This window comes from Vollenhovia emeryi, unplaced genomic scaffold (genome assembly GCF_000949405.1).
Source record: "Vollenhovia emeryi isolate VEMERY1.0 unplaced genomic scaffold, V.emery_V1.0 DF939168.1, whole genome shotgun sequence".
Taxonomy (NCBI): domain Eukaryota; kingdom Metazoa; phylum Arthropoda; class Insecta; order Hymenoptera; family Formicidae; genus Vollenhovia; species Vollenhovia emeryi.
Window position 1 is genome coordinate 1,244,444 of NW_011967198.1, and position 13,375 is coordinate 1,257,818.

Below are 13,375 nucleotides of genomic sequence, written 5' to 3' on the forward strand. Positions count from 1 at the left end.
TTTGGCTACGTGAAATCATATGTTACATGGTATAACATATTTGTATAAAATACGTCTACGATGTTGATTATAAAACAATTCATTTACATATTAAAATTATCGGAATATGATCTCCCCAGTTTAATCAAATATGAAACACGTAAACAGGTTATTCTCTTATTGTATTGTTCAAACGATATCACTTAAAACAGTAATTTATTATTATAGTATAATTTAGTTGCCTGCGATCCTTATGGCGAAATCTTGAATTATGACAAAAAGTATTTAAATTTATCTATAGTTGGAGCATATTTTTGTGACTTTTTTTCCTTTACGAAAGGTTTTTCGGCGCTTTCTTTATCGGAAAGGTCTAACTGTATAGTGAATTAATCGTGGAGAAACGATCGACCTTTTACATCTTGACTGATACGAGTTTTCTTTATATTTCAGGTCGTAAAAATGATGATAGTCGTAGTAGTAATATTCGCAGTGTGCTGGCTCCCGTTTCATATGTACTTCATAGTGACGTCATATCTGCCAGAGATTACAAATGAACCGTACATCCAGGAGGTCTTTCTGGGCATATACTGGCTGGCGATGTCCAACAGCATGTACAACCCCATAATTTATTGTTGGATGAATACTAGGTAAGATTTTTCCCTCTCCGCTCGTTCGTCGAAACGAACGCTTCTTGCTCCGCTATTCATAATGAAATTTTAAGATATATCGTAACAAAACTTGAATATTCTCGTAACACCGACGTTATTGTAATCCGAGAATTATTTCTGAAGGGTCCTCATGCCGACTCAACCAGCTTCGTGAGATAAGCAAATACGTAGATACAATATCGACGAATCCTCTCGTCATTTGTTAACAGAGTTCGCGAAAGTTTCCCCTCTTCAACGTCTCGGGTACTGCGCGGTGTTTCGCTTCGGAGGTTCGCCTATCGCGATACGCAAGGGCTAACTTAAATTATTCTATGTTAATTAGCGGATCTACACAAATTAAACACTAATCTCCGCTGCAAAATATCCGAGTCGCTGCTGAAGCACGCAGTTCCTCGACGCGAGGGTTTAAGTTTCTATTAACTGACGTTTATATTATATTATATCTCACATTTGCTAGAACACGACATATAAATCCTTTCAATTTCCAAATTGTATTTGTTAACTGTCAAGTTATATCGAGACCGAATAATCAAACGGGATGTATTTGCATATTTGTAAAGCCGTAAAAAGATCTGTAAAAATAATTTAGCCACGTATCGCAATCGTCGCACAGCTTTATCTCAAGGTTCTTAAGGGGATGCTGCAGTGATTCTGCACTCTTGGCACCTTTTGCTCCTAGAACTGTCAATTCATGAAAACATTTGTGTAATATACAAATTACATGGCTTTTGTGTACAGACCGACAGTGTCCCACTATTCAGATTAAGTGAAAGAACAGCATGGTATAATTGAAATTAAGTTTAGGAGCTTAACAAGAAGTCTATTCACTCGAATAAGTTATAAGTTAGGTAACCTATAATGGATCTTTGTTAGGCTTTTAAACTTAATTTCAATGATACCATGCTCTTCTTTGACTTTCTGAATAATGGGACACTGTCGATCTGTACACAAAAGCCACATAATTTGTATATTGCACAAATGTTCTCACGAATTGACAGTTCTCGGGGCAAAAGGTGCCGAAAGTGCAGAATCACTCCGGCACCCCCTTAATTAAGGAGACTCGATTGCCGGTGATTTATTTCACCGTCGAGAGTGTTTGACGAACTGACGAGAGTTAATCCAATATAGCGCACAGAAGATAAGCTCATCCGACTTTAGTGATACTTCGGTGGGACGGAGAGGGAGGGGGAGAGACGCCCGAAGTTATTACACGAACAGGAAGTAACATCGTTGCCATTAACGCGTTTACACAAACGATCAATTTGAATGCTGAATATCCGCGATAATGGAAACGCGGTCGAGCAGACCGAGATACCCGATACATGCAAAGTAAGCGATCTGTATCATCATAAAACGGACGTGAAGGGATGTTGTTTTTAAGGACGTACGTGTCGGTGTGACGCCGCACCGGCTCGGTGAACGTCGCTGACCGAGCGACGTCCATCGAGAAAAGCCGCGCGAATCTTCGGAGGGCAATCGAAATAATTTCGCTTCGCCCGCAAATGGGAATGGGAACGTTGTCGAGGGTCGATCGAACCGTGGCTCGAACCCCCGGCCCCTCCCTCTTACACGTCACGCGCAGCGTGCAGCGTTTTGTTTCCTTACTAACATCGGTATTGTCGCTGTTTATTGGCCCGTGGGAAAAAGAGAATAAACGCAACGTCAAAAACAATAAAATGGAAATGTAATACGTCGGACACCTCGCTACGAGGTACGGACGTTCGCGAGTCGGGCGCGCGGATTTCAATTTTCCGCGTGCTATCGACAGAATACGCTTCGCCGGTCTCATAAATATTCATATACGACACGATACGCGGGTATCATTGTATTTCCGCGTTCAGACCGCGATCTCGTAATGACGGCGTATAATAATAACAATGGCGCGGCGATAGAGCCGCGTAATAATTGGATCACAGCCTCCTCCCATTTGTTATCCACGCGGGTTTTTCGTCCCGGACAATCGCGGGCGATTCCGATAACGCGCCCTCCTTAAGAGGTCTCCTCCTTCTCCCGCGTGTATCGTGAAAAAAATATGAGCCGTATATGAGAAAACTCCGCGATCCACGACCGCTATTTTTCAATTTCCCTCTTCGCAAGAAGTAAAAATGAATATATAATGGGACATGTGAATTGTGTCTGAGTTGAACGACAGTGCAGGGATATTTCTCTTGGGAAAATCAGGCTTATTTGGTAACGCGCCATGATTTATATCGCCCTGTCTTCGCCGTGATTCGATATCGTAAGGAGAAGATGAAGACGGAATTCTGCGGTTTACTCTCTGAACAGTGATAGCCACAGAGTATGATGTGAAAACCAAAAGTATTAAATTGAATATCACCGTGGCACATGGATGCTCTTGAATCGGATAATCTGGATTCGTTGCAGCCAACATTTGTACCTTCGGAATACGGCAATGCTCAACGTTCTTGTTTAAACTTCGTAAAAAAAAAAACCGGAGATTGTTCGACTCAAAATGATCCATGCGACGAGAGGTGTAACTTTATCTTGACAGTTTTAAGGTATAATCGCTCATTCTCTCGTGACATTGTGTTCCAATGTGCCTTATGCGTCGCAGATTCCGCCGTGGCTTCGCCCAGTTCTTCTTCTGGTGTCCGTGGGTGCGGGTTTCGGCGGAGCCGTCTCTGTCGCGTTCGGAGGCCGTGACGTCCAGATACAGCTGCACCGGTAGCCCACCGGACATGCACACCAGAATATCGCGGAATGGTACGTGCACCCTCTCGGAGCACACTTGCACCACCGGCTCCACAACGCCTAGGAGCGAGTCAGAGTCCCACCTCGAGGACACTGACCCGGAGCAGGGGGACGCGCGAACGTCATCCATAGATTTGCGCCACTTGGTCCCCGACGTCCTCGCCGATGTCGATCGCGGCAATGTTGTCGCGGCCAGGAATTGCACCTCGCACTGATCACCGCGAAATTCCGAGCAAAGCGATTACATCTCTTACCCACCCTCCACCTTCCCGCCCCCAAGCACCCGAGAGTACACGCTCGATTTGGCGAATCGAAGATATCGGCGCGCGATCCTCCGCCCGTCCGCGACGCGCGTTAAACCGATTTATAGACCAACACGGAGCGTAATACGGACGTAAAACTGTCGTTCGATAAAAATTGTTTGCGCATATAGACGAAGATTCGATGCGAGGTGAGAATCGAATATATTTAGCATTAAATGTGTAGTGCAGATTGCGAGCAGTTCGCTTCAAACCCCGCGGTTTCGTATCGATCACAGCAACCCAGGCGGGAAGTAATAAACGCGAAACGCACGCGGCAAATAAACTATGATTGCATGTTTGTTGTTCGTTAACTCGCGGGAAATGTTCTCTCGCAAGATCAAGAATCAAGCCTTTCGTTTGGAATCTAAAGATGAATAAATTCTCTTTAAACGAAACCTTGGATTCTCGCATATTGATTCACCGCTGAAAGGATTGATTCTCGATGGCGAAATATGTTAAGAGAGGAAGTAGCGTAGTGTATATAATTTTAGCGCGTTGTTTTTCCCACGGCATTTTAATTGGGATAGATATTTTGTTGTTCCATTATTATTATGAATATTAGTATCATCATCTCCGATTATATTCTCATGAAAGTCTATCGAGTTTATTTTCCATAAAGTATCACCATCCCATTGAATTTCAATTAAGTGCACACGTATATCTCTCTGCCACTTTAGTTTACGTCATAAGCTAAGTTTTTACACATGCTGATTTGAAAACGATTGCACGCAATAAAAGGCAACGTACGCTCTTTTAGATCCTCGTTTGACTTTTGACACGTGACGACGAATTCGATGACCCGCACGAATTACACCCGAACGTACGCATACGGTTAAACTCAACGGCACGGAACGGCGCTGTTAATCATCGTAGTATAATTGGATATAGCACGATACGTAGCAATCGATGTATCGATGCAAACAAGCCCTATTTCTAATTCGATAGGCACGGTGCGAATACCGCTGCACCTGCAATCAGTGAGAGGCGGAAACGACCGGCTGTTGGCTCACCATCGCGATCACGGCAAAAAATGGAGGACCTCGCAGACCAGAGGACACGTGTCCTGACAGGAGGAGGAAAACTCTCAGCAACAACGAGTACACACCTGGATATGAAAATATCTGGATATGAAAATGTCTAGTCTCCCCTTACTATGCTGGCGCTTTCCGCCGATCGGCACAATCGCACCTGCGTTCGCGGCACATCCCGGGAAGAAGCGATTCCCTCCGGCTGTCAAGCTTGTATGACAGACCAAAGACACGGTCTATTATATGTTTCGAGAGCTTTAATCGAGCTTCTCTCTCTAGTCACGCGCAACTTTAATCGCGAAGAGATATCTGTGTTATTACATTACACGTAATGTAATTTAAAAGAGTAATTATGTTGACTATCACTGAATTATCTTTATCGGCGTATCATTCATAGTCATTTAAAAAGGATCAACGGACCAAGATATATATTGTATCTATTACATCTTCTTCGTAGTGTTAATACGCGGTGTTTTTCAAAAAAAAAATGGTCGCATCAAGACTCGCGATTAATCGGTGTTAGAAAGATGTTCAAGTCTAAGGAATAATGATTTACGTAATGCGTAACATCGTCGCATTAATTGTCGTGTTCCTATCGTATGTAATAACCTAAGGGAAACCTGAAGAATCCAAGACTAAGGCTCTTGTTTAAAAATAAGATACTTCTTCAATCAATAGGCCTAAGAATTAAAGGATAAAATTCACCTATATTTTACGCTAATTGTAAGTAAAACAAAAGATATAAAATTTAATATGTATTATATATACATAGAATTAAATATATCTTCACAAGCAAGCTTTTTGTTAATGAATTACATTGTAAATTATGTGAATGATTGTAAATTATGTGAATACATTAAACGCGCACTAGATGTGGTTGTGAACCCATAGATAATCTGGTAATAGTGAGTCCGAGTTCGTCGCTGATATTTTTTCATTTGCGAAAGTCCGCTTCATTTTTTTCATGAAATAAACTCTGTACTAATTCGCAATTTCATATCCAAAGCTATCAATATCGATCGTAGCTCTTCAACGAATTTAAAAAAAAAGTTACATTTTGATATATTAAAGGATTATAAGTTTTCTCTTGTCTACTGCGCATTACTACTTTAGTGGAGATTCGTTTTGGCGTGGTTTCTTTTGCCATGACCACGTACCACAAATTTATTTAGTCTAAACGGAAGATCAGCGAGGCAACGTTAATGAACTCAAAATGTGTGTGTAATATCTTTGTAACTCATATTCCTTTTAGACTTTCAGATGTTGTCGGAGCAAGAAATACTCTGGGAAAACAAACGCTTTTTAAGATACGACTTAGGTGTACATAATACACACCATATAATACCGTAACGTAAATAAAAGCGCATAATTAGGGAAATATTCAAAGTCGTGATTATTTCTGAATAGGAGAATAACCAGACGCGGCTGTAAAAGTCGCGTACCACGTCGGAAACGCGAGCGCACTTCATCTCTTTGAATGGTCCAAAGCAGCTCTGTACATTAATGACGCACACGAAATAATAAACAGAATACCATCGATACCGAGAAATTTTTCATACCACAACTGTTGTGATATTTATAACTCGCTTTTTGTACCAGCCGTTCTAGCTGTTGGAATCTTTATCTAGGTAGAGCTCGTTCCAAGTGAGAAAATAAGCGAGCGAAAATTTTATTTAAAATTTTCCTCAACAACGCAAACTCCATCGGAGAGGGAGAGAAAATTTCGCGGGTCGATATATTATTCACGTATTTCTGGAGCATTGGAAATAATTAGAGAGTTATTTTTTCTTGTTATCGAGAAACGCAATCGGAGCACATAATGAAAGAATCATGGCTGTATATACTATTGATATAATATATATTTGTTATCATATCAGAGACCACTAAAAACAAAACATAAGCAACGTGATAGAATGTAAGACAATTGAACAATATTCGAGGCTGCGCTAGTAAGATAGCGACTGAATGTATCTAACGCAAGGAGGCGTAAACTCCCGTGAAATCACGCGAGAAGCGAATGGAATGCTCATTCCCTTCGTTTTCATTCGGCACCACGCGGTTCCGCGCGTACCTGTGACCGTATATTTGTTAGTTCTACTATGATTGTACTCTGGAAAATGCGTAAATAAAACATCCTATTTTTTATGTAGCCGCCACACTTTAAGTTAATGTCACGAAGGATCGCCTGTCGAAGGAGAGAGAAAACTCGAGATACAAACGTTTCCTATTCTTAAGGTAATTTTTATTATTCATACGCTGTTAGACATGCGGTTATCTTCTTTGAATACATATTCAAAGAAAAGGTACCATAATCAGGTCATCTTGTCGAAGAAATGTGATCAAGAGAAACGTCTATATATACAGAAATATAGTTACCACTGTTCTGCAAATAAAGAATAGATGTTGCATTCTAAAGTCTAGTTAAAATTTTACCTCTAAAGAAGAAACGTGAATGTGGTGAGAGAAATAACAGCTAATATTCAATACGACAGTAGAGACGATTAAACGAAACGGTCGATATATCAGTTTCACGCGTGTTAAGGCCGAATCAGAGACTAGCAATTGCCGACTCGGATTGGACTGGGATTGGCGATAGAACAATTGTTCTCTAGCCAACGAGAGCAAAACAGCCAGCGATTTGATCGACTCTCGTTGGTCAGAAGACAATCGTCAATCGCTAATCCCAATCTAATCCGAGTCGATAATTGCTAGTCGGTATTATATCGTGGGAAAAATCATGTAAATATATGTATATAAGCGCGCTTTTTAATTTCACAGTGAAAACTGTGCGTTTATTTAAGCTTATATAAATATTAATTGTAGGCGTCGCACATACTATATGTACTTTCTCGGCCAATAATTCATGTGCACTTTGCCCTTGTACTTGTTGATTTTTTCCCAAGCCGTGCAATGAAATGTCTTCACGTCCATTTTCTCTATGTACAGCCTTCCCTGAGAAATAGAACAAAGCAAGATCACTTTCTATGTAAATCATTTGTTCTTAATCCACTTGGTCTTCGTATTCTAGAGCTGTAGAGAATTCACTCCCCTTTCCGCCGTCCGAGCTCTTACCTGCAAATGATCATATTCGTGTTGCGCTATTCTAGCGGACCATCCACGTCCTTTCCACGTGAACGGTTCGGCGGAAGCGTTCAACGCCGTGATTTCCACCTCGTAGGCCCTCGGCACGGCAGCGGTAAATCCCTTAATGCTCTCGCATTCCTCGTAAAGAGTGATAGGCGTGTAGTCGGTGATTTTCAATTCGGGGTTAATAAAAATCGTCATCGGGACGACACTTATTTCGTGGGCTTTTCTGACGGATTCGACGACCCCCTTCATATTCTTCTCCGTACATTCTATAGCGAATATTTGCCACGGGAGTCCAATTTGAGGCCCGGATAGTCCGTACGAGTTGTACGTCCGCATAACGTTTATCAATCTCGCGATTACCTGAATAATTAACAGCAATGCAATACCGCTTTTTTCTCACATGCTTCATGTCAGATCGTAAGATTTTTTTTATTTAAGAATAATTGAAACTATTCATAAAATGCGTTGGACAAAAGTACACGATGAAATTAACTAAAAATTCATCAATACAATGAAGAAATTTGAATGCAAAGGTAATTCTTGCTACTTAAAAAAACGTTTTCGTAATATTTACAATCACTACTTTATAGTTGCATTAAAAAAGGTATAATTATCGAGCATAATCGTTTACTTCAATATATTAATACTATTTTCATAGCACTAATAAGTGTTATTAATTTTTCTTCCTTTACTTTCTGTCACAAATGTTTCTTGTGTTTTCCATGCAAACAACAAGTTCGACGTACGATTGTCCTTATAAATTATATATTTTCTTTTCTCCAGTATATTTATTACGAATTTTCTCGCTTGTCGTGACATTTTCCAATATTAGACAATTTGTCGTCGCGTATAAATTGTGTTTTCGCAAGTGTCTTGCCAAGTTAAAGTCTCCTTTCAGAGTAGTCTGTCGATTTATCAATATCTTTGTCCGTGAATCGAAAAATTCAGAGGGCGGTAGTATCCACTGTCAAGATGTGGGCAGTGCATAGAACTTCTATGGTGCAGCGATAAGCCTGTCACACAATAGGAAAGCACAGGCAATAGGAACAGGGAATAACACAGGCAACAGAAATAACTAAATTCCAACTTACTAAAAACCGTGTATCGACGCACAATGGAATATGGAATAGGCAATAGGAACAGAATTTCCGACGCGTTGGATTTCTATTCCCTATTCCCTGTGCCTGGCCTACCTGACCAATTACAGTTGAGACTGGGACAGGCACGTGGTTTCAAACAGCAGATGATTGGACAGCACTTCTATTGCCAACGAATCATCACGTCTTGGCATTACATAGATTTCTATTCCATAGATTTCTATTCCTTATTCCTATTGCCTGTGCTTTCCTATTGTGTGATAGGCTATACCTTTTGAAAGTCCGCCATTTTCACAATTTCCGGTTCTATCCTCATGGCGCGACCGCGCAGGACATGGTCGCCAACTTGACAGATGTGCGCGTACGGTAACTCGTTGGGATTCATACCCAACAGTCGCTGGAGCTTCTCCTTCGCTTTCAGAAAGCTTATGAGTCGTGCGCCTTTTCGCTCGGCAACAACGGCGCGTGCGGCCACGTTAGCGAAATGTCGCGCTCGAAACATATCGTATGATGTACCGCGCGCTCGCGAGCACCACTTTTGCACTGCGCGATTCTCTCAAAGTTCTAGAATTGACATTATCTACCACCAGAAAGAAACCTGAGAGCTGCCACGGCCCGGTTTTACGTGACCCTCGAACGCCCTCTTTGAATATTGAAAACGTGGATATGAACTACGTAGCCAATGCCCACGTTTGGGCTAAGCAGATAACGCAGATATGCACATTCTAGTTGTGTTCCGTGCTATGTGCATGAAATGTCGATATAAAACAGAGTTATTAATTTTTCATTATATGAGCAAAGGGGCCAACTTGTAGCGGCTCTCCACCACCCCCACCGAATTATTTCCGACGATCCTCTTTTCTTTGCAATAATTGTGTTTTACATTTTTATCGTTTATTTTTTTCAAACATGTGATATGCATACAATAATACATAACTCTTACGCTGTAAAGCATTAATAACAAATGAAATTGTAAAGGTAAATCTATCGATCAATTACAAACGAAATTCTATCGATTAAAAGACTGTGAATCCACTTGATCCAAAATTTTATTATTCAATAAAAATCAATCTATAGAGGCCCTCCATCACCCCCGCTGATTTGGATCGGCGCGGCGGTCCTCTTTCCTTTACAATGCGATTTTTTACAATTTTATAATTTATTTCATTTTTTTTATAATTTACTTTACAATGCATACAATATTAAAAATGAAATAATTACATTATAAAATTAAAAGTATAATATGTGTACAAGACAATATTTCTCTCGATATTACATACGAAATATTCAGTATGCATGCAATAATACGAAATTTTTGCAATGTAACATATATACATATTACATGTTCATAAATTCATCATAAAAATATCCCGAATGTATAATATTTATTAACGATCTCTTAAAAGTAAAACAAATCCACAAAAAATTTGAAGTAAATGTAAAGTAAAAACTTAACAAACGTATAACAACTTCCATTTTATTATAGTATGCATCCGATTGCAAATATAATTATATTTAATAATAATACATTGCAGTTATTTTATCTATCTTTTTAATTATCGAGTTACGTCCCCCTGTCCCTGCCTACTCGAATCTCTACCTGTCCGTATTCCGATGTATAGTCCTATCCATTTTCTTACGTACCCGCGTTTCAACTTTTTCTTAATAAACTTACAAGTCTTTCGTTAGAACCCTGACGCGATTTATAAGAGGTCCGATTTGGGGCGAATGGGATTTAATACGAGTTAATCTTGTTAATCTCGCACATATGCGAGATGTACAGAAGATAAGAATATAACCCACCCGAATTTTGATAAATAAGAACAAATCAATTTATTTCGCACATTATCTTACTCACATACTCCAACGGAGTGGCCAATATTGACCACTTACCCCGTCGTATTCATTGCAGTCTTCTTTCGTTGGGCCAGATTGGACCTACCTTTCGTTGCTCCTGGCCATACAGTCTGGTCATTTTGACCAGAGATCAGGAAGGAAGAAAACTCCTTCTATAGTCGGTTTATCATCGACAGATATTTCGTATGATTCGAACTATATGCGAATGTCAATCGTATCAAAAAATGCACGACCACGAGAGAAGTTATTTAAAAAAGAAACTTAATTTTAAGAAATTTAATGTACAAGACTGATCAAGGTACAATTTTATTTCCGTTCTCAAGAGTATTGATCGTCTCTTAGTGACTCGATCGTTGAATATAAAGTTCAAGCATAAATGTAGAAAAAAAATTTACTTCGCGTTGTATTTATTTTAATTTAATTATATTTCGCGATTAATTAAAATTTACAATATTAATGAAATTAAATAATGAATAATTTCTTCAAAATTTTGTGAAAAACTGATCGCGAAAACCGACCGCCACAATCAACCGCAAAAATACGAGGTGCGTGTGACTTATACAGGTATTCATGCGAAACGTATCTTGAAAGTATCGCGAGACATGTATCGCAGAATAAGTAAATGACGTAAGATCCAAAAAACAGGAACTTGCCGCATAAATGATACCGATATTATAATTGAATATTACAGTTAATCGATAATCTCAAATAAAATATGAAAATAACAAAAATTTAAGCATTTTCGGCAAAATATATTGGAATCTTACGTCATATTATTTTACTTTATACTAATACATATATCAATTCTTTAATTAAAAATGGATAGGCTACGAGAGATTAGTTGACCGAATACATCGATAAATTTCGTCATATTTCGCGCAAGTTCTATAATGTAGTTCAACCGTTTTCAACATGAACAATGAGCTCAACATACTCTGATTTGTAGAGCTCTATTTAATTAAAACGCGAAATTGTTTGTAACCTTTCCATTTTAACGTAACGGATCTACGAAATGTATCTACAATCTACGATCTAAAAATGTAGATTCCGTTACTTTAATAAAAAACTTTTCGCTCACCGACACGATGAGCAGCGGCGGAGTTGTATCGTTGATTCTGCAATAGCGCCCGATGCCTTCTTCTCCACTCAGGTGCCCTCCTCTCAGGTGCCGTTGTCACGGCTGTCCTCCGACACACTCGCGAATTTACACTTCCGTTTATAAAGTCACTTGTCACTCTCACTGTATCCAAATGTCACTTCTTCGGTTTTCACTGTGTCCGATTGTCACTGATTGCGAGTCCGATTGCCACTACGAACTGTTCGATTATATCGCCGCACTGATACCCGCACAAATCACTGACACAAATCGCGGGAATTCAATGATCGCACGATGATATCGATCATTGATTATTCACAGAGATCGATCGCGGTTTCTTCCCGCACTTGTCGCGAACGCGTATCAAGGAAGATTAATACGATATGCGAAGCGGCGCAAGCACAACCGATCGATTCAACTGTCGTTGCGTCAATGAACCTGCGTACGGCGCCGTAAACACCGAAAAAACCGAGCGCGGATTCCAAGAAATGACGTAGCGCCGTTAACACCTCGGTCGAAAACAATCTATTGTATCCGCGCTCGTTTTTCGAGCCGGAGGTCACTGCGCCATCACTCGCTCGCCGAACGTCGAGCCGGCAAGTACTGGCGGGAGTCGCTCCGTGCGTGTTATTACTTTTGCGTTGTTTCCAAGACTCGATCGCGATGAATATAAGGATAAAACGCTATTGATTTGTACACTTTAATCAGTAACAAGTAACGTTCCTCGATTAATTATTAAGTTTCTACAACTTGTAATGAGAAACGAATTGCATGTTGAGCTACGTCATTTCTCGGAATCCGCTCTCGGTCTTTTACGGTGTTTCCGTACGCAGGAACATTGACGCGACGACAGTTGAATTAATCGGTTGTGCCCGCGCCGCTTCGTATATCGTATTAATCTTTCTTGATACGCGTTCGCGACAAGTGCGGGAAGAAACCGCGATCGATCTCTGTGAATAATCAATGATCGGTATCATCGTGCGGTCGTTGAATTGCCGCGATTTGTGTCAGTGATTTGTGCGGGTATCAGTGCGGCGATATAATCAAACAGTTCGTAGTGGCAATCGGACTCAGTGACAATCGGACACAGTGAAAACCGAAGAAGTGACATTTGGATACAGTGAGAGTGACAAATGACTTTACAAACGGAAGTGTAAATTCGCGAGTGTGTCGGAGGACAGCTGAGACAACGGCACCTAAGAGGAGGGCACCTGAGTGGAGGAGAAGGCATCGGGCGCTATTGCAGAATCAACGATACAACTCCGCCGCTGCGCATCGTATCGGTGAGTGAAAAGTGTTTTATTAAAGTAACGGAATCTACATTTTTAGATCGTAGATTGTAGATACATTTCGTAGATCCGTTACGTTAAAATGGAAAGGTTACAAACAATTTCGCGTTTTAATTAAATCTAGCTCTACAAATCAGAGTATGTTGAGCTCATTGTTCATGTTGAAAACGGTTGAACTACATCATAGAACTTGCGCGAAATATGACGAAATTTATCGATGTATTCGGTCAACTAATCTCTCGTAGCCTATCCATTTT

The 13,375-nt window shown here is 40.2% G+C and overlaps 2 protein-coding genes across 5 annotated transcripts in view; one reads left to right on the top strand and one right to left on the bottom strand.

Annotated features, from left to right (window-relative positions):
- The window catches only part of LOC105564150 (tachykinin-like peptides receptor 99D), a 99,635-nt gene extending 92,799 nt beyond the window's left edge, over window positions 1-6,836 (top strand). For 2 of the 4 annotated variants that reach the window (XM_012016324.1, XM_012016325.1), the window contains exons 5-6: window positions 430-626; window positions 3,223-4,691. In XM_012016324.1, the coding sequence (XP_011871714.1) occupies window positions 430-626; window positions 3,223-3,574 (549 nt within the window). In that variant the 3' untranslated portion in view covers window positions 3,575-4,691. Of the gene's footprint in view, window positions 1-429; window positions 627-3,222 lie in introns of all 4 variants that reach the window. The other 2 variants (XM_012016326.1, XM_012016327.1) reach the window with 2 other exon arrangements.
- Window positions 6,837-6,909: 73 nt separating this feature from the next.
- Window positions 6,910-9,517, bottom strand: LOC105564151 (peptide deformylase, mitochondrial-like). The gene is made up of 4 exons (XM_012016328.1): window positions 9,148-9,517; window positions 7,762-8,139; window positions 7,526-7,641; window positions 6,910-7,072 (listed from the first exon to the last, which is right to left on the bottom strand). Coding segments are annotated over exons 1-4 (726 nt in total). The 5' UTR covers window positions 9,379-9,517; the 3' UTR covers window positions 6,910-7,071.
- Between the last annotated feature and the right edge of the window lie 3,858 nt (window positions 9,518-13,375).